Source organism: Natrix helvetica, assembly GCF_964273705.1.
Source record: "Natrix helvetica genome assembly, chromosome: 5".
In the NCBI taxonomy this organism is placed as follows: domain Eukaryota; kingdom Metazoa; phylum Chordata; class Lepidosauria; order Squamata; family Natricidae; genus Natrix; species Natrix helvetica.
Window position 1 is genome coordinate 30,846,075 of NC_138551.1, and position 19,736 is coordinate 30,865,810.

The 19,736-nt window shown below is 36.2% G+C and overlaps 1 protein-coding gene across 2 annotated transcripts; it reads right to left on the reverse strand.

Annotated features, from left to right (window-relative positions):
• Positions 1–1,236: 1,236 nt before the first annotated feature.
• On the reverse strand, positions 1,237–16,922 carry LOC309392352 (mast cell carboxypeptidase A-like). 2 transcript variants are annotated; one of them, XM_081953488.1, is made up of 11 exons: positions 16,775–16,922; positions 16,467–16,542; positions 15,037–15,161; positions 12,610–12,712; positions 12,394–12,495; positions 11,846–11,947; positions 10,765–10,875; positions 9,821–9,911; positions 8,564–8,772; positions 5,194–5,278; positions 1,237–1,526 (listed from the first exon to the last, which is right to left on the reverse strand). In XM_081953488.1, exons 1-11 carry the CDS (start codon positions 16,846–16,848, stop codon positions 1,339–1,341), a joined length of 1,266 nt encoding a protein of 421 aa, XP_081809614.1. In that variant the 5' UTR covers positions 16,849–16,922; the 3' UTR covers positions 1,237–1,338. The 2 variants fall into 2 exon arrangements, with proteins under 2 accessions (XP_081809614.1, XP_081809613.1); XM_081953487.1 differs by having other exon boundaries at positions 16,467–16,545; positions 16,775–16,869.
• Positions 16,923–19,736: the final 2,814 nt, after the last annotated feature.

Below are 19,736 nucleotides of genomic sequence, written 5' to 3' on the forward strand. Positions count from 1 at the left end.
AGTAAGTTTTTTTTTAATGCACTGGATTTATTAAAAGTATTGCTAAGCAAGTAATACCAGCAGCAAACATTTTGTAAAAGGAAGAAATAACTTTAAGCAGCCAAATAGAAAATAAAATGTGTCCATTCAAATTTACTTTTGCTACTTCAGTTAAAATAGGACTGTGGGTTTGTTTATCAGAGTCAAAATGATTTTTATCCTTGCCTTTAACAATAATTTAGTTAGCTGTTTTGCTGGGTTGTGTATGAAATGTAGATTAGTTCTTGCAAAGTGAATGAATGGTGGCATATTAAGTGATGAACTGAACAAGTAAATGCAGTGAACCCATTAATACTGAATTACTAAATAGCAATACAATGCCTTGAGACAATGCAGTTATTGTGCAATTATCTTGCCTCATTCCCAGAATTGAACCGAGGGGAGACCAAACATCATTGTCTTCCCTTTGTAACTCACTTATTTTCCCATGTCTTTTTCTTAGCACAAAACAAATGGTTTAGGAAGAAAAGAAGGAATAGCCTTCCAATGCCTTACAATTCATAGTTGCAAGATTCATTTTCATTGTCAATAAAAATTCAGCAGCAAAGATTATTTTGGGATAGATATAGGTCTCAAATGTTGTTTTTTTCAAAAGGCAATTGGACTGGTTTTTTTTTTTTTGGAGATAACTATGAGCTGGATGACTGAGAATCTCCACAGACAGACGGACAAATGCAAGCTAAATTCTGATACGTATTTTTGGAGAAAATCAAAAGGCCACACCCGCAGTTCTTGAGAATTAGGACCTCTTTTCTTTATAGACCTTTCAATGAACTGTGATATGATAGCGCTACTTTGGATTTTCATCTGGTTCACTCTCACAAAGACATTTTGCTTCGGGGAAACAGAGTAGTTCAGAGTGTCTGTGCCCAGAGATTTAAAAGTTTATGTTCTAGATGAGCAGGCCAGGCCAAAAAAAAACTAAATTTGGAAGAAGCAACAAATATTCAAACACAGAGTAAGTAATACCAGCAGCAAACTGGTATGGAGGAATCATTATCAGAGCTATCTTCATTAAAGAGCAAATCCAGGAATTCACTAAGAAGTGAGCTAACAGTTATTCAGCAAATGTCTTCCAGATGCTTGAATAAAATGAATCCAGCAGGAAATCTGTCCTTCAAACTGCATTTTCAAATTTTATTTAGCGCTGAAAAGCATCAAAGGGAAGGACAACAAAATATCAGTGGAAAAGAAAAATCAGAAAAGAGAATCTGTAATCTATAATTACAGGTAGAATCAAGGAGACAACTGCAGCCAAGGAAGAGATAATTTCTTTTATAAGGAAGTGTGACCAAGTGTTCACTGAGCATTGTTGACAATCTGCTTGGCAATTACTTTGATTGCCAGCATGGTTTCCTTACAGGTAGGTTCTATCTGACTTTCAGGCAGGAGGAAACCGTACTGGCCATGGTCACGAAGCTCAAAGCCGAATGAATATTTTATTCCTTCATCGTAAGCCCAATCTATGGAATTTCCAGAACAAGGATCTGAAAAACAAATAATGTTAAAAAAACTGGAACACAAAAGGAATGATGGAATAGGAAGACTGGCTATGTGAGATTAGTCTGAGAAAAAGATTTTCACCTGAGCTACCTTCATTGGTTTAAATGAAACAGAATGAGGACTAGCATAGGGAATTCAATGGACATTGTTATTTCAGGACACCATGTCTTCATCCATACTTTTTAAAATCATGCTTAAATTCCCTACTTGTATTCTGAAGTCATACATACCTCTTACTAGATGCCAGTAAGGATTGGGATTCTTATTTTTCTTCTTCTTCAGATTGATTATTTACAATTGTGTCCACTCTTAGAGAATGGCTGGATAAATCCCTGCAGTTTTCTTGGCAAGGTTTTTCAGAAGAGGTTTGCCATTGTATCTTTCCTTTTTTTATTCAAACAGAATAGAGTTATAAGGGATCTTGGAGGTCATCTATCCAATCCCCTACTAAAACAGGAGACTACCATACTGTTTCAGACAGATAATTGTCCAGTGTTTTCTTAAAAAGCTCCAGTGATGAAGCACTGATAACTTCTGAAGACAAAATGTCCCACTGGTTAATTTTTATCACTGCTAGGAAATTTCTCCTTAACTGCAGGTTGCTTCTCTCCTTGATTAATTTCCACCCATTGCTTCTTGTCTTGGGTTTTGGTGTTTTGGAAAATTAGTTGACCCCTGCTCCTTTATGGCAGCCCCTCAAATACTGAAATACTGCTATCATGTCACCCCTAGTCTTTCTTTTCTCTAGACTAGCCATACCCAATTCCTGCAACCGTTCTTCATATGCTTTTTGTCTCCAGACCTTTAATCATCTTGTTACATACTGACAGCCAAGGAGTAGGCTCCAATAAGGTCCTCCATTCTGGCAGGAGAATACTCAAAGCCAATTGGCCGAGCCGTCTGACAGCTCCATATAAAAGGGCTAGCTGTCAGAAAGGCGGGTGCTGAATTTGTAAATAGTTGTCTAATAAAGAGCTGTTGTTTGTAAAAAGCTTGAGTCCTGTCTCATCCATTCACCCGATCTAACACATCTTAGTCGATAAATGTTTGTTAAATAGTTTTAGAAAATGATGTATCTTGAAATTATGATGAAGAATGCTTTATTAACTGCCAGTACTATTTGGTCTAGGAATTACACATTTGCTTCTCTTGTCAGAAAAGGATGTTTGTTAACTTATAGAATACTGAAAACTCTGAGGGTAAAATACCCAGTTATTTGAAAGAGAAAAAGTGAGATCATCAGTCCAGATATGCAAATATAAAAGAGAGCTTGCAGAAAACAGTTGAGATCTACAGATAGACAAAGTTAGATTGAAAAAACATCATGAGGAAAATTGCATAATAAACTTCCTGTTCCATATCAACAACATTTGGTGTCAGTTATGGGAATTTATTGTAATACAATGTCATATGATGTGTTTCTTTGTAGAGATTTCATTAGACAGATGGAAGTTCAAATCAGCACTTTCAGTGAGAGATAGATTTAACAGATAGATGAAAAGCTGATATGAAAGTGTATAGTCTGATTTTGAAAAGTTATCTGTTGCAACCATAGAAAACAAAAGGAATATAGGACAATGCTATTGTTTTTCATTTCAAGGCAAAAATAGATACTAGTTCAACAAAGTTTGCAATGAAAAGCATTAAATAAAACTTCATTTCCTGTAACTTTAGGAACTTTAAGAGATGAACTGCTTAAAGGGAAACCAGATTCAAGTAATTATAAAGTGAAGAATTACAACATTTGAGTTTGGAGAATCAATGTACACTATCAAGATAATTAAGAAATATATAATATACTTACGATAAAAAATGAAATTAATTCATTAGACAATTTTATTTTATTTTATTTCTATTGTTCCCTCAATGGACATTGAAAAAGATTTTTTAAAATTGTAGATTGTTTTGTGTTGGCATTGTAAGAAATTTGACGTTTCTTTAAGTTATATGGTATAGCTATGGGTTAATTTTGGCTTAAAATCATTACCTCTGTCAATATAGTTTTGTGAAGAAATATTATGATTAATTATAGTTCAGGAGCTTAATCTGAAATGCAGCTAAATTCATAAAGCATGGAATTTTTTATCGCATGAAAAGTTTTGCCTCTACTGAATCTGGAGTGCAGCACAGAAAGTATTTTAAAAGTAATTTTACTTGGTTTTGAGGCATATAGGAGATTATTATTTACTTTGAAAAGTGTATTTTAAACTACAAAGATGAAGCAATGGGTTTTTAATGTAGTCAAGGTTTAATAAGCTCACATATATATCATCATAATATAGCTATATTTTTTAAACTACATCTTTTTTGTGTTAATATTATAGGATTTGGTTTTTTTTGCATTTCCCTCTTTTATTTTTTAAAAAGGAGATCTATTTGGACCATAAACAAACCAATGTGAAATTGCATTTAACAATTCTTGAGATAGCTTATAGTAATTAAAGTACAAATAATGAAACATTAAAGTATAGATAAAATATTTACAATCAAATAAACTAATCACTACCATTAAATTTAATCAGCTCTTAACAGCTTGGACCTTTTCAAAATTTTCTTAAATCTTGGGGGAGTGGTATCCAAATACTCTCTATGACTCTACGATATAGATATAGGAGGTGTATTGTATACAAGAGAAGGGCATTTTCTATGTATTAGCTAGCAGAGATTATGGCAGGCAGCAGGGTAACTTCAAAAGGGTCTCCCTTGCTGATCTAAATCACTGGGCTGGTAGCAAAATAGTTGGTTTCTCAGAAAGTATGTCCTGAAGACAACAGTCTTATTTACTGGTAGAACCGTGGATTCTTCCAGCTAAACTCCTGTTAGTTTCTTGAAACTACAGTGTCAGGTAAGGATAAAAGCATTTTTAGAAGAAGAGATATTCCTGTAAACTATATACACAGATGCCCCTTTTCCATGCTCTGCCTGAATATTTGAAATTGTCAGATGGACTGAAATGCAAATTTTGCATACAATCCCAACATTTAACTCAATAATGCTATCTTCAGGAGGGAATTAATTTGATATAGTAGTTAAGGTACGAGAGTTTTAGTTTTGTCTTAGGGACAAAGCCAACTGGGTAACTTTGGATAAGACATTAGTAGAAAAAGGCAATGGCAAATCATTTCTGAAAAAAAAAAAACTTGCCAAGAAAACTTTGTAGACCAGTCCAGGAAGTTGTTAGGAATCAACACTGACTTGAAGTCACAAAAACAAAACTAAACTAAAAAAAAAAGTGAAAGTAAAATGAGAAGAAATCTTATGTGAGCAGGGAAGCCTACGTAGGGTGAAAAACAGCCCAATGCACAAACCAGAAGTCAGTTCCTCAACTTCTGGTTTGTGCATTGGATTGTTTCCCCCCCCCCCCCCAAAGGCTTCAGGGAAGCCTCCGGAGGCCGAAAAACAGCTGAAAATGAAGGCCAGTGCCTGCATGCACTCTGAAGCTGACAGGGCAACGCCTCACGTGCCCTAAGAAATGGCTCCTGTGGCATGTATGCCATAGGTCCGCCATCACGACTATATAGCATTCAATTTTATGTGCTTATACATTACAGAATAAAATATCCCAAAATGTCAAAGCAGATGTGCAGACTTTTCAGTGTAAGACGCATATAAAACATTTTGAAGCAGAGTTTTGCTAATACAAATACTTACAAATTGTGGTTGCAATTGCTCCATATGTATACTCTGTTTGATGGAGGCTATGTAAAGCATTCACAGCTTCCTTAGCCAATTCATTCTGTGTTTGAAAAGAAGAAATATTAGATCAATAATCGAGATTCTCTTTCTTTCTTGGCATATTCAACTACATACAAATTCAATGATATCCCAGTCACTTTCAGATAATTTATATGAAGATAGGAACTTGCCTTCAGCCAGGAAAGGATATTTGTTCCTCTAGCCCAGTATGACAAGCATCTGAGGTCCTATTTAACACCTGCTAACTGAGCCCTATGTAGTGTCACAAGTAAATTAAATTTTGGTTGATTTTAAAGCTCTTGGACAATCCTAGATTTGGGCCCCAGTCCATATGTAATTATACTTTATAGAGCATTGATGTGACTAGAGGCCACAAGCAATGAATTTGGATTCCCACTTCTGTTGCAAGACAGTTGGGAATTTTATCCCTATCCAAGCTGTACAATTTGGGCAGAAAAACAGCTGAATGATTCGTGCTGCATCTAGAGATGTGTTGTCATACAGATGTATGCCTAATATGCTCCATGTCTCCTGCTGAGACTGCAACAATAGTATGCCTGCAAGCCAGGATCCGAATATGCCTCTCCATTTGTGTATTGGTATATGCACATGAATGCATTTTAATCCTTAATAATAGAAAACTTAGGTAGGACCTTTCATTTGAAGGAGTGCCAACCTCTATGTCTAGATGAAAGGTATATAAAAGACTTTTATTTGTTGCATCTGTCCCAGACATTTTTTAAAAGATAATTTTCTGAGGCTTTTTTCTGCATGTTTTGTTCTTCGGAAGTACAAAGATACCCCACAAAGATGAAGATTTCTCAGTGGTTACATTCCTATTACATAAGAACTTAGCCTGGTGCCAACTTTTTTGGTGCCAAGAGAGAACATTTTTATATACTGACACATTTCAACATATTTTACTGAATGAATTATGGAATGTACTGTTTTGAAGACTGTTGTTTTTGTAAAACTGATAGGATGAAAAGCTGTATAAAATGCACCTACATTGTTTAGAGAACATTAATATTATGTATATGTTGGCAAGTGACATGGCATCTTCTTTACCTTGGAGAAAAATGAATTTCAGGGATCAGAAATCAAATCCTAATTTTAGATGATTAGCATTTATAGCATCCTGCAATCTTAGCAGTGTTCTCTAACTTGCTACCCTACAGATAGATTGAGGTGGCAAATCCCAAAAGTCAATTTCATTGACAGGCAATTTCTAAAATGAAGGTTTGCCTAGAATGAATAGGAGAGAATACATGAAGCTCAGGTTTGAACTGTGGAGTCCTTGATGCTTTCTGAATTGTTTGCTTGCAAGTAAGCAACCAAGATCAGAGGGCACCAAGGAAACCACAGATCTTTAAATTGTCTCATGGAGCAGATCAGCTACACCTTTTGCAATTGATTAATCTTTAAACAGATATAAGCTATTTCTGTGATATGAGTACCAATGAGGGAGAATATTTGTAGCTCAGGATTGAAATGAGGCGGGGTGGGGGGGAGGGCTTTGTGCTCTCTGAACTTGGTTGTCTTCTGCCAGATGTTTCTCTACCCAAGCTAGTTAACATCATCAGTGCTATAAGAAGTATTGTAATATTATATATATATATCCCAGATTACCTCCCAACTGCACCTTCTGTTATTTGTTACATGTGAATTAAAGGACAATCTAAATGTAGTAGATAAGCAATAACCACGTGGTTATTCCTTTTGTTTGGTCTATTAATTTAGAATGTGGATTTTTGATAATCAATGAGCAACTCCGTGATTCAGGCTATAAAAGGAAATGGTTTCTTAATCTGAACTTTCTGTACTTTCATATTATCTCACCAGGAACACCACTAATGGAAAATGATCCTTGTTGGCATCTGCTTGTATTGGACAGGGGAACCTTTCAAAATTGTTTCAGCAAAGAAAAACATCTCATTTTGAATCTGAGGTGATTGCCAAAAGTTCAGATTATTTTAAAAACTAGCAAGAACGTTGTGATAGTATGTACTGGTTGGGAAGATGGAGAGTAGCTTTTACAAGCCTTTTCTGGGGTTGGATGGTGTCAAGACCAGCATTGTTGGGCACCTGCCAAAGCCTATGCTTCACAACGGGCCTATTGCCAATCTCAGAGTTTTTCAGCCTGCTGTAAGAGCTGCTGCTTCTCCTCCTTGAGTTTCCTATCCATGTGCTATCTCTCACCAAGCAAACAAGCAGGCAGAGAAGATGGATGAGGAACTATAAAATGGTATTATCTGCCAAGATGAATTCTTCTGTGATTATTCACAGAAGGTTCCCTGATCTATGTCTTGAAATAGCCCACAGGTCAAAAATTGCATTAAAATGTGTAATTTGGGAAAACAGTTTAAGGGGGGGAAAAGTGTCTTGTGGAAAGTCTGTTTCCGTCTTAATTGGCCAAATTTAAAAAAAAAATCTAGGTGACTTATTACATGACTGGTGCCAGTTTGCTTCCGGATCAAATTCAAAGTGTTAAGTCATCACCTATAAAGCCCTTTGTGGCATGGGGACAGGCTACCTATGAAACTGGCTTCACCCCATCACATCAGCCTATTTCACTTGTTCAGATAGGGAAAGTATGCTACAGACCTCATCAGTCAAAGAATTTTGCCTGGCGGGATCTAGGAAAAGAGCCTTCTCTGCCCCTGCCCCTACATTATGGAATATCTTTTCCCTAGAGATGAGGCTGCCCCACCACTCTCCGGGTCTTCTGTAAAAGGGTCAAATTTGACTCTGTTGCCTTGCATGGGAGGCACAAAGGACCATGCAATTGTGGGGTTGTTTGGTGCCGTGAGAGCATTTTTTAATTTCTTTACAATTTTATGTTATAAACTTATAATTTAAAATGTTTAATTCACCACCCAAAGCTCCTCCTTGAGGGAGATAGGTGGTCTAGACATAGATAGGTAGTTTATTTATATGAAATATAAATAAAATAAATAAAAAAATGAATGGGAAAACGTGGTTAAACACTTAAAATTAAGTAAACAAATAAAAAGGGCAAGCAGAAACTTTTGAGATGGCTGGGAGTCATTTTAAAGTCTGAGAGGAGGCACGGACAGTGAGAGAGGTGTCTTGAATTTTTAAAACATGTATTTGAGCCTGTTTCAGGGTTTTCACTGCAGTTTTCTGCAGGATTTTTTATTTCTAACCTTGAAATAGCAAGAAAATGTCCTACTGATATTCACAACGATTAGCTCATCTAGTTGGGCTTTTTTAAAGCTCCCAGAAGAGTTCTGGAGATTGCAAATGGTCCTAAGGCTATTCATTTTTGTTGTAGACTGATGAAAGCCTCTCTTTTTCTACATACCAGTTTGTCATGAGTAGGTGCTTCTTCTTTTGTATAGCCATAAGGAAAAAGCAGCATCTGAGAATAGGCGTGGATGGTTATATATCCTTTGATAGAAGCAAGGTGTGCACGAATAAAGGTTGTGACTGCCTTTGTTTCTGGCTCAGATTCAGCTGAAGAACCACAGTATATTGCTTCACAAGGGTCATGCAATTCTTTGTATTTGTCTGCTGCAAGGAAAAATGTGAAGAAGAGTTGCTCATATGAAAGCTATTTGTATTTCTTCCCAATACTGATGCATAGGATGGGCATTCATAATATGTTCTTCATGTAAAAATTCCTAAGGTTTTGAATTTGTGATAACAAGATAATGAAAGCCTTGAAATATTTTTCTACATAGTATGAGAACCCTACTCTTATAGGCATAGTTCTGATTCTTTGTTGAACAGATACAGCTTTTTGAAAAAAGGATTGGCACCTCCCAAATATTCAATACTTTTATATTTCTTATAATGTAGGGCTAGCGGGACAAATTGGCATTAATTCTTGTCTAACTTAGACATTCTGCTATGCATTTTATGCATTAATCCTGTACGTTAGAGAAAACTAATTGACTTTTATGCAGAAGTGATCTCAGAATCTATCACTTTCATCCCAAAATGACTAAAATGGCTCCACCCCTTTTGTGTGTACTTGTGACATCATGAGCTGTGATGGCGCAGTGGTTAGAATGCAGTACGGGAGGCTACTTCCTGCTGACTGCTAGCTGTCAGCAGGTCGGCAGTTCGATTCTTACTGGCTCAAGGTTGACTTAGTCTTCCATCTGTCCGAGGTTGGTAAAACGAGCACCCAGATTGTTGGGGGCAATATGCTCACTATATACTTAGAGAGGCTGTAAAGCACTGTGACCTGGTATGTACTATACGTCTAAGTCAGTGGTGGGTGGCCAATTTTGTTATACTGGTTCGGGGGCGTTCCTGCGTGTGTGTGATGCTTCTGCGCATGCGGGTGGGCAGAGCCTACAGCTGCCAATACTACCGGTTCAGCCGATCCGGGAAGAACCAGGAGCAACCCACCTCTGGTCTAAGTGCTATCGTGAAGCACATATAAAAGTGCCAGAGCTTCTGTTGCATCAGCATGGTGCTCCTTTCATCAGTTACCTTGACCACCTTGCAGAAGTTATGGCTTTTTTCAACTTATTCTGGGATTGATATTTGCTTGTGGGATTTAAGGAAATCACATCAATCTCTTTTCTTACATTTCTTACATTCTACTTACAGCCCCAAGCAGCTTTGAAATTCCTATTCAGGTCAGTGCCGATGCAATCGCTGTTAGAGTTATTGGAACGGTTCTTTCTCCACATGCGATCCTGTAAGGCAAAAGAGATTGAAGTCCATTATTTCGTATTTTTATTTCTTAATTCTGAATGTATTATCAATCTATTTGCAAACCTTGTACAATTAATGTAAGTGGGTAGAAGGACTGTGGTGCTATATACCACTTCCACACATGTTCTCTTTTGCATTACCTATCAGTAGTAAAACATTCAAGTTACCGTTAATTTTTATCTCTGAGTAAAAATAAATGCATCTACATTAACTTTTTGAATTGCTTACACACTACATTTATTACATTTTAAATCTCAGTTGTTGTTTGTCAGTGGTCTGAGTAAGTATAATCCTACTGTCCTGCTGTGCTGACATCCAAGTAAGGATGACATTTAAGTAATTCAAAGATGTACTCATATGAGAGAAGACTAATACTCCTATATGCTGCTTATTATACACTGTAATTTCTGATGGATTTCTTCCTGTTCTGTATGAGGAAGGGAGCTATAATCTGTAAAATATCAGATAACAATATACTCATTTGCTTTAATTTGCATGTTGCATTTTTTAAATCCTTGGGAGTAATTAACTGATATGAAGACTAATGAAGCCCTAATTTATGACTTTTTGCTGTCTTTAGTTAACGAAAGGATTACATGAAGAAGAAGCTATGCTTTTAATAGTAATTATGGTAGGAAAACGAACACCAGAGAAGGACAGATAGATATATTTCTCTGTGATGAATTTCATTTTTTTGATGTTAGAACACATATAATCTTTACAGATATTCTAACACATTGGTAGTAAGAAATCCTTTGAAATTTTTTTCTGTCCCATAATTCATTTTAGCAAAAGAAATAGTTTTTTTCTAGAAAGAAATAAACATGAACATACTTTGGTCCATGTCCAGACATAACCATCAATGTTGAACACTGGGAGAACATAGAAATTTATGTTGTCTAAGAGTAGTGTCATGTCCTTGTCTCTTCCATAAGTCGTGACAGCCTATAACAGAAAAAGACACATATTTTAAAATAAAACATTTTTTTAATAAACTGAGAATATTGGAAACATCACAATACTTCTCTTTTAAAGTATATTTTCATTCTGTCATCCCTCAACTACCTATAGTAGGTTACACTAATGAAATCTATAGTGTAAATAATAATTTACAATTATTTTACAATATTTACATTGGTTATGTTTTTTTAGGCACCTGCTGATGTCAGAATTATTATGGGAAAATTTCTTTTCAGAGGAAAAGCAAAGATTTCATGAATGCTGTCTTCTGTTTCACCTTATACAGAAAACTTCCAGGCGGGCTTCATTTTTGGGGCTTGGAGAGACTGGCATGGAAGAAGCTAAAACAAGCTATTGGGAAACAGATCAAGAGATTATGTTGACCAACATTATGTGTCAAACTGTGACCAGTCAGATGCCTACAGAGAAAACACACACACACACACACACACACACACACACACACACAAGATTTCTAATAGCTTGAACTTTTCAGTTTCCCTCAAAAAGCTGTTTTCTAAAAAGTCCCTTTCTAAAAAAGAAGGAAACAAAGGTCACATCCTCTCAAGTATTCAATACCCAGATAAGTAGAGAACAATACTAGACAAACAATCAAGCAGAAGACAATTAGCTTCATCAAACAACAATGAAGAACAAAATCACATCCCTACCAAAACTGCCAGGCAAGTTACAGAATCTAAACAGGAAGCAAACCTACCTTTACTTACTGTATTCTGATATTGTTATCTAGCTGGGTAATGAAATGTCTGCAAGCAAATAATCAAGGGGGACCAAAGACTTTATAATTCAACTCAGCTACATATAATCTTCTAGTTGAATATGCTCACATGCAAACCGATGCTGTAGTGCCTGTCCTATCATAACCCAGTTATTTACTCTAGGGTGAATATATTACTGAGTTAGTGACAGTATTGATTAAGCATATTTTACTAACCTCCTTTACAAACCATTGGCAAAAGGCTGGCGAGATCCACTCTCGTGCATGAATACCACAATCCATAAATATAGCTTTCTTTGGGTTACTCTGTTTCCCAACCTATTTCCAGGAAAAATTAAGGTTTTTTTTTACAACGTTCTTATATTTATTTTGCATAATAATTGATCTGTTTCTGGTGTTAGAATTAATTTGCATTTCCTTTGATTTGCTTATTCCTAGCTTTTATTGAAATTCTCAGTGAAAATTGTTTGTTTTAGGGAACCAGACATGTAAGATTGCATTTTGAGAAAGTTGTGTAATAAAATATGTGCACATTTTGCTACATTTTGAAACCAAAGAATGAACATTTGATGATGTGATTTTTTAAAATTGTATGAACATAGAATGAACTAGAGTAAGTTTAATCATACTTTCCATTGTAGATCAGTTTATCCTTGTGTCAGCTAATGCAGTTCAATACTACAACTGTCTCTTAATCTACTTTCTCATTATGTATTGGCTGTACACTTATTCATTAAATGCTTGAATTATATTGGCACTTTTACCTTAAGGACATACATAGGCCGCTCCTCATAAGTCTTTCCAATCTCAATCCTGGAGATCAGTTTGGCATGTTTTTGGGCCATTCGTTTAGTCCATGCAGCGATCTAAGAGGATCACATAATAATAGAATTAAGAGAATCTTAAAAGGTTAGAATACATTTTGTTATTTTAAATTACCTAAGTAATTTTTTAAAAAAGTTTCTTTCAGTGCATCATACCTTTTCCCATTCATTATATCTTGTGTAGAAGTATTTCTTACGGAAATGTTTCCCTCCATCCAACTGTTTCTCAATTTCATCTTGTAGATTGTGGAATACAATTCTGTAATAGGAAACATAATTCGATTAAATATGTAGCCTTGCTTTCCATGAAACCTTTTTGTTTAGGATTTCTTTGGCCCATGTCTACCCTACAGGCTCACATACCTACATTAAAAAAGTATTCCTTCTTTCTCTCTTTTTAGCTTTGTTAAAACTTGCATTATAAACAAGTGGACTGCTCCCCCACCCATGTTTTGCTTACCTTAATCTGTAAATTTATAGGAATAAAGATAGCCAAGGGAATTTATAAAAGTAGATTTGGTATTCACAATTAAATGTTCAAAGGGATAAGGCTTTGATGGTTGCCATCCTAATGTATCTGAGGACAGAATTGATCCAGTGACTAGCAAGGGCTGCATTGTATCTTACCCTAAGTGAAGCAACCCACAACTTCCGGACAGTTGCTTTAAAACACTACTTCTAAGCACTAGCTCACTTTTTGCTTATATTTAAATATTTATATTTCTAGATTAATAGTTTCTGTATTAGGCAGCCTATTGGAAAATCCATTTTTGCATGCCTGTGCAATTTATAGATTTCAAGGCTGACATCAATGAAGCACTGATGAGATTTCAGGATGAAGACAGACCAATCCGTAGTCTTGGAATTTGATCAAAATGGCTCAGTCAAGGGAGGAGGCAATGAGGAACCAGATTTCTTGGACTCACAAGATATGGATCAAACATAGATCAGCTTTCAGGGTTTATGTAAGAGCCCATTCAGCTCAGCTGAGTTGCCTGTGTGCCGCTAAGAAGTACACCGCACAAAGCAGCTTAGTCTGTCTCTGAAGATACCATCTACAGTTGCTAGCAAAACATCAGAACAAAAGAAAATTAATCAGAGGCATTCAGCCCCAAAGTTCATCACTGCTTTAATGTGTAAGTTCTTAAAATAAATAAATGATGGATGGATCATAAAAAGTTTTATGTGTCACCAGAATATGTGAATTCTGATGAACCGATTATTTTGTATGTACAAATGGAAAGAAACAACTTGGTTTAAAAAACATTTTAACTTTCTGAAGTAGGTTTTTAAACTGATAATGGTGGGGAAGTTGTCAACTATGGGCAATCCAGTGGTGCAATTCAGCCGGTTCTATCCGGTTTGGGCGCACTGGTAGTGGTGGCTCCACCCACCTGCCTGGACATCATCATGTCTTGTTTTTGACGCTCTGCACATGCGCGGAAGGTCCCACACATGTGTGGAGGTGGTACATATGCTCACATTTGCAAACCAGTAACAAAGTTAACTTGATTTCACCCCTGAGGCAATCATATTAATAAGTGCATCAGAAATACAACATCATGTTACTCAATGCAGCCTTTAATATTTTACTTCTATTTAAGACGTAGAGTATCTTGATAAAGGCAGAAATGAATAACTGATCCTGTGATATCCAGAAAGCACCCATACATAGTCATGATGACATAAATTAGCGATTTCTATTATAAATGTATTGTTCAGTTTAGCAAAATAACTGAAGAATGAAAACCTGCTTAAGTATCATTTACTGTTTGCTAACTTCCTATTTTTCTGTTTTGTATTGGATTGCCCTCATTAAATAGAAATGATATTTAGATGAAATCAGTGGATAAACTCCCACTGTTTCTAATGTCTCTGGATTTTAAAATCTGTAGTTATTGCAGTACTACATCACAAGAGACAGTCAGGAAGTTGAATTGATATATTATTGAAGGAGCAGTAGTAAGAGAAGAGGGATATGGTTGTTCAAAAAAGAAAGCATGTCAAACTTTATGTTTATACAGGGAAAAGATTGATAATCAAGCAGAAAGATTAAATAGAGAAATATAATTTTGCATTGATTACTTTGTATTCAAGAACAAGCAGCACTGATCCATAAGTATGTACATAATATTGTAGATGTAGATGTAGCACAATGTACTATTTTAAAAATTGGATTAAACTAAGACTAGTCCTGTTTACCTCATATCTCCCCCCCCCCAATATAAATTTCAAAGTTTGAGAGGAAAGTTAAGGGCAAAATGGATGTTTTAAACTTGAAAGAAAGGGAAAGCATTTGTTCTTACCTTTAAAGCCCTGAAACCTATTCTAAAGTGGCCTTTGGCCCCATCTGCTGTGGCCCTTGATATTTTGCATGCTCTGCATTAAAGAGCACTGGTAATTCTGTTAGATTGATTTAAATTGTCTTTAATTAATTGACATATTTACTCTTCATCTCTATCTCCTTCCTTCTGTCTGCCTCCTAAAGAAATTTATTTAATTCTATTTGGATTTCATTGATTCAATTTCTGATTATTTATTTATAGTATGCATTCTCATGAATCTGAATTGTGAACCACATACCTGTTTTGGATTTGATTTTGCTCCAGGATCTTTTCAACAAAGTTTGTCTGGTCTGAACTGACTCTGAAATCCACTTTTTTCCCAATAAGAACATGTTGAACTGAATGAGGATGCCAAAAGTCAAGCTAGGTGGGAAAAAAAGTATGGGAAGTTTATTTTTAAGAATGTGAACAGAAAAGAGGAATCATGTATATATTTATCAGTTAGAGAGAAATACCTTTGTCTTCCAAGATACAAGACTTTTTTATGCGAGCCAGAATAGGATATTGTTTTTTAATCCAGATTAGTTGAGTCTATTTTCAGCATTAATGATATAGAATTTTTCATTTTCCTCAACCAGGAGATACCAGGAGGTAGAACTCAAAACTTTACTGTCATAATCAATAGCATTAGCTGCTCAATGTAGACATTTCACTATACCTAAGAGTCATCCTGTTTTATTTTCTGTGCAAACAAATTCATTATCTCTATGACTTCCTGTGTATGGATAGCACAGCAAAAGTAACTGTAGTCTCAATTAATGACTAGTTGTTCAGCGACTGTTGATGGCTAGGATGGCTGGTGCTCAGAGTAACAAATTAAAATTGTAACTGAGCACTATTCATCAAAAAAAGATAGCTTTGGGAGAAAAGAATTCCAATTGTCATGAGGGCATTGAATGACCAGTATGAAGCTACACAATGGTTCCATTAAGGGAATGCCTTCATGTGCTGTTTTCTACTTTATAAATTTTAGCATATCTTCTAAAATAATAAAATGCCATGAGGTAAAAGGTAAAGGTTCCCCTCACACATATGTGCTAGTCATTCCTGATTCTAGGGGGTGGTGCTCATCTCTGTTTCAAAGCCAAAGCGCTGTCTGAAGACGTCTCTGTGATCATGTGGCCGGCATGACTAAACGCACTGAACTGCTGTTACCTTCCCACCAAAGGTGATTCCTACTTTTCTACTTGCATTTTTACATGCTTTCGAACTGCCAGGTTGGCAGAAGAAAATGTCATATAAGCACCAACATTTGAATGTTTACTCCTCACAACATATCATTATTAATCTTTCAATATTTGATGTAAAGATTTTGCAGTATATTTATTGTTGACATGCAATGTTACTTCATATCTGACAATCTTATCAGCACCAAGATCAAAACAATTAAAAATGCCAAAAAGTTTCATACAATTTATGTTCAGAGACATAGAGTTTACATTAAAAAAAAATCACGAAAATATTTAGATAGTAGTTTAAGCTAAATTATATCTGCACATACAATATGTATAGAGATTGTATAAGCTAAACTACCGGAAATAGCTCCCCTTCATTTGCAGCTTTTACTATAAATTGAAAACACAACTGAAGCATTTTTTTTATTTGCAAAAACTATGTAGAAACACATGAAAAATAGTTATGGTACATATGGTTAAAAAGACTCCTCACCTGTATTGTAGAGGCCAGGTCCTTCAAGACATTTAATTGATTTTCATTCTCAAGTTTCACTCGAAATACTTTGTCACTTCAATACAAGTAAAGCACAATGAAAAAAAAACATTACCATCAAACTAAGTCACATTTTGTTCTATTTCCTTCCTCTCATCATCTGATGTATGGTTGTAAATCATTTCATCAGGCTTACAGTGCTTTGCCAGATTGCATATAATAGTTGCCTATATGCCAACATATAGTCATGAAGCTAGTAAAACCAGTAACTTCGCTTTCAAGAAATAAGCACAATTAGAAATATCTACCTGTCAAAGGAATGTACGAGGAAACCCCCCAGAGGTGTAAAAAGGAGCCCTAGAAATGTAAGAATGAACATCATGATCCCACTTTGTCTGTAAAGCTAGATCCTTATTTCTTATATATGCCTTTATATGCACACACAAGCAGTCAGCTGACTTCCTCTAAAGCTTTCATTGGATACTATGTAATGGATTTTGAATTTGCCAGTTAATACACTTTTAGTCTTCCACTCATTATTACAAAACCTGAGCAGTAAAATGTAACAAGAAAAACTAAAACTCAGTCAGATGAAAAGTACCACTAAGTGTCATGTTGTATGGTGGGAGATAAACAGCTCTGCAGGATACTTCAGCACAGATCAGCCTAGATAGGTGTAAGATAGAGATGAACAGCATTTACACTCATTCAAAAGAGACCATCAAAAAGCTAAAAAGAGAAGAAAAAAAAAGCAAAACACCTCCTTATCTGCAATCAACACTCAGATAAGCAAGGATTAACATCAGGATTAGTATCAGACCAAAAATCAAGCAGTAAACAATACTCCAATCAAGGAACAATCAAAAACTACCAAAAAGAAAACAACACTCCTCCCAATACTGAGACCACAAAAGACTCCACAGATAGGTGTGACCCAGAATGATTTTTTTACAATGTTTTAATGTTTTTTACCTTCGTAAACTGCCTAGAGTCACATATGTGAGATGGATAGCAATAGAAATTTACTAAATAAACAAATACAATTTCAGTTTACTTTTGCTCCATTTGCTGGCCACTTTATCCTAACATGTGTTCCCATCCTAGCAAATGCTCCCTCTGACTGAAAGTAAGCCAACCCCTCGTGAGTGCATGGACACAATTTGAGTTAATCCCGGACCTTTGTACCGGAAATGTTCCTGTCTGGATTTCTGTGGGTGTAATTTGGTTTGATTTGAGGCCAGTGTCTGGAGTAAGATTTGGAGAAACAGAGCGTATACATGGCGATTTTGTTGTTTACAGGGAAAATAGGAGGACAAAGAAAATGTAAGTATATACAAATAATAAAAAATGAATATAACTAATGAATGAAATGGCAATTCAGAACATCAGCTGCTTTGAATTAAAGCATATACCCGCAACGTTACATAGGTACTGAATCATGTCATAATATGTGGATTCATATTGGATAGTTTTGGAGAAATTCTACTATCCAAGTGTTCACATGATTTGCTGTCCCTTTTTCACATGTACAGTAGAGAAATATGTGGGAGAGACCATCAGTCTCCCACTGTTTTTTTTTTAAAGGCTGTTGACCCTTATGTGACACTTCAAATACATCTGCTCTATTTATCTGAACAGGAAGATTCGAAGAACTTCAGCAGTTATGGTTCACATTCCTTCTTCATTGTTTATCTCTTTCTCTCTTTCTAGTCTGCCTGCTGCATTCTTAATGTCATTCTCTGATTCTTTCCTCACAAGTTTGGTTTAACCAGTTGAATAACTGAGGAACACCAAAATTTCTTCCATTAATTTTAGCATACCCACAATTATTTGGAATATCACCTTTGCTGACTGCTTAATGTTTTGACTCAAAGTGCTCCATATATCGTGTCTTTTTAATTTAATTTTATTATACTGTCTTTTGGTTGAGTTTCATATCTCAAGAACATCTGAAGTAGATAAACCCAGGAAGAGGAAGAAATGACCAGAGGTTATTTCTGTCTACTTCTAGATAGAACTGTGTGTGTCAGTTGCATAAGAATCTGATTGTGGTCAATACAGAAGTTTCTTGTAATCTAGACAAGCTCTTGTGCAAATAGGGATTTCCAAAGTCTGTTCCACCCCCCTGATCCACACCCACTTTTGCTTAGCCTTTATGACCTGGGGAATTTTTGAAATTGAATTCTAGCATATGATGGGTGTGCTGGCTGAGAATGACTCCTTTGTGCCATGCTATTCTTGAGTGTACTTCTCTCTGCAGGTACAAGGAATTATGCCAAAATGAAGATGTAAGAAGGCCATTCCAGAACACAATCCCATTTACTATATTTATACTGCCGGTTAAACCCACCTTAACCTAAACCTGCCCATGCATTCATCTACTCAACCACCTATGTGGATTCTAGCTTCCTCAGAACAAATATTATTTTTTAAACAATAGCATATTAAGGAGGCTGGCAAACATACATCTATAGTTTTTGAAGAACCCAGAACAAACTGAAGGCTAAAGCATACAAAGAATGGTTGCAGGACTTGGGTAGGTCTAGTCTAGTGAAATGAAAGCCTAGGGGAGACATGATAGCAGTGTTCCAATATCTGCGGGCATAAGACAAGATGTGTGTGTATGTGTGTCAAACTATTTTCCAAAGCACCAGAAGGTAAGACAAGAAACAATGGATGGAAACTAACCAAGGTGAGAAGCAATTTAGGACTAATGAGAAATTTCCTAACGATGAGAGTAATAAACCAAGCTTGTCTCAAGAACTTGTGGGTGCTCCACAGTGATGGGTTCCAGATCCTATTCCAACTGGTACAGTTGGAACAGGTCTGGCATTGTCCACATGGATGTGTGCAGCACACGCATGCATCTTACTGCTTCCTCAAGCCTCCATGCCGCTCCAGCTGCTCAGTGGAGTGTCGCTCAGGCGCTATCCATGCCGTGCGCATGCACAGAAGCGCCGAAGACTTAAAAGACCTGTAAGGACCTCAGGCGTTCGGGTGGGTCGTCTGGAGCACCCTACCGGAACAGTATCCAGTGCTCCGGGCAGGCTCCGGTACGCTCGTACAGGCACGTACCACCTGCAACCCACCACTGGTGCTCCGTCACTGGAGGTTTTTAAAAAGAATAGACAGCCATTTGTCTGGAATGATATAAGGTCCCCTGTTTGAGCTGGGATTTGTACTAGAAAACCTCCATGACCCCTTCCAACTCTATTATTCTACGTTCTAAGTTATGGTGGCAAAGAAAATTCAGAAAATGTACAAAAGCAA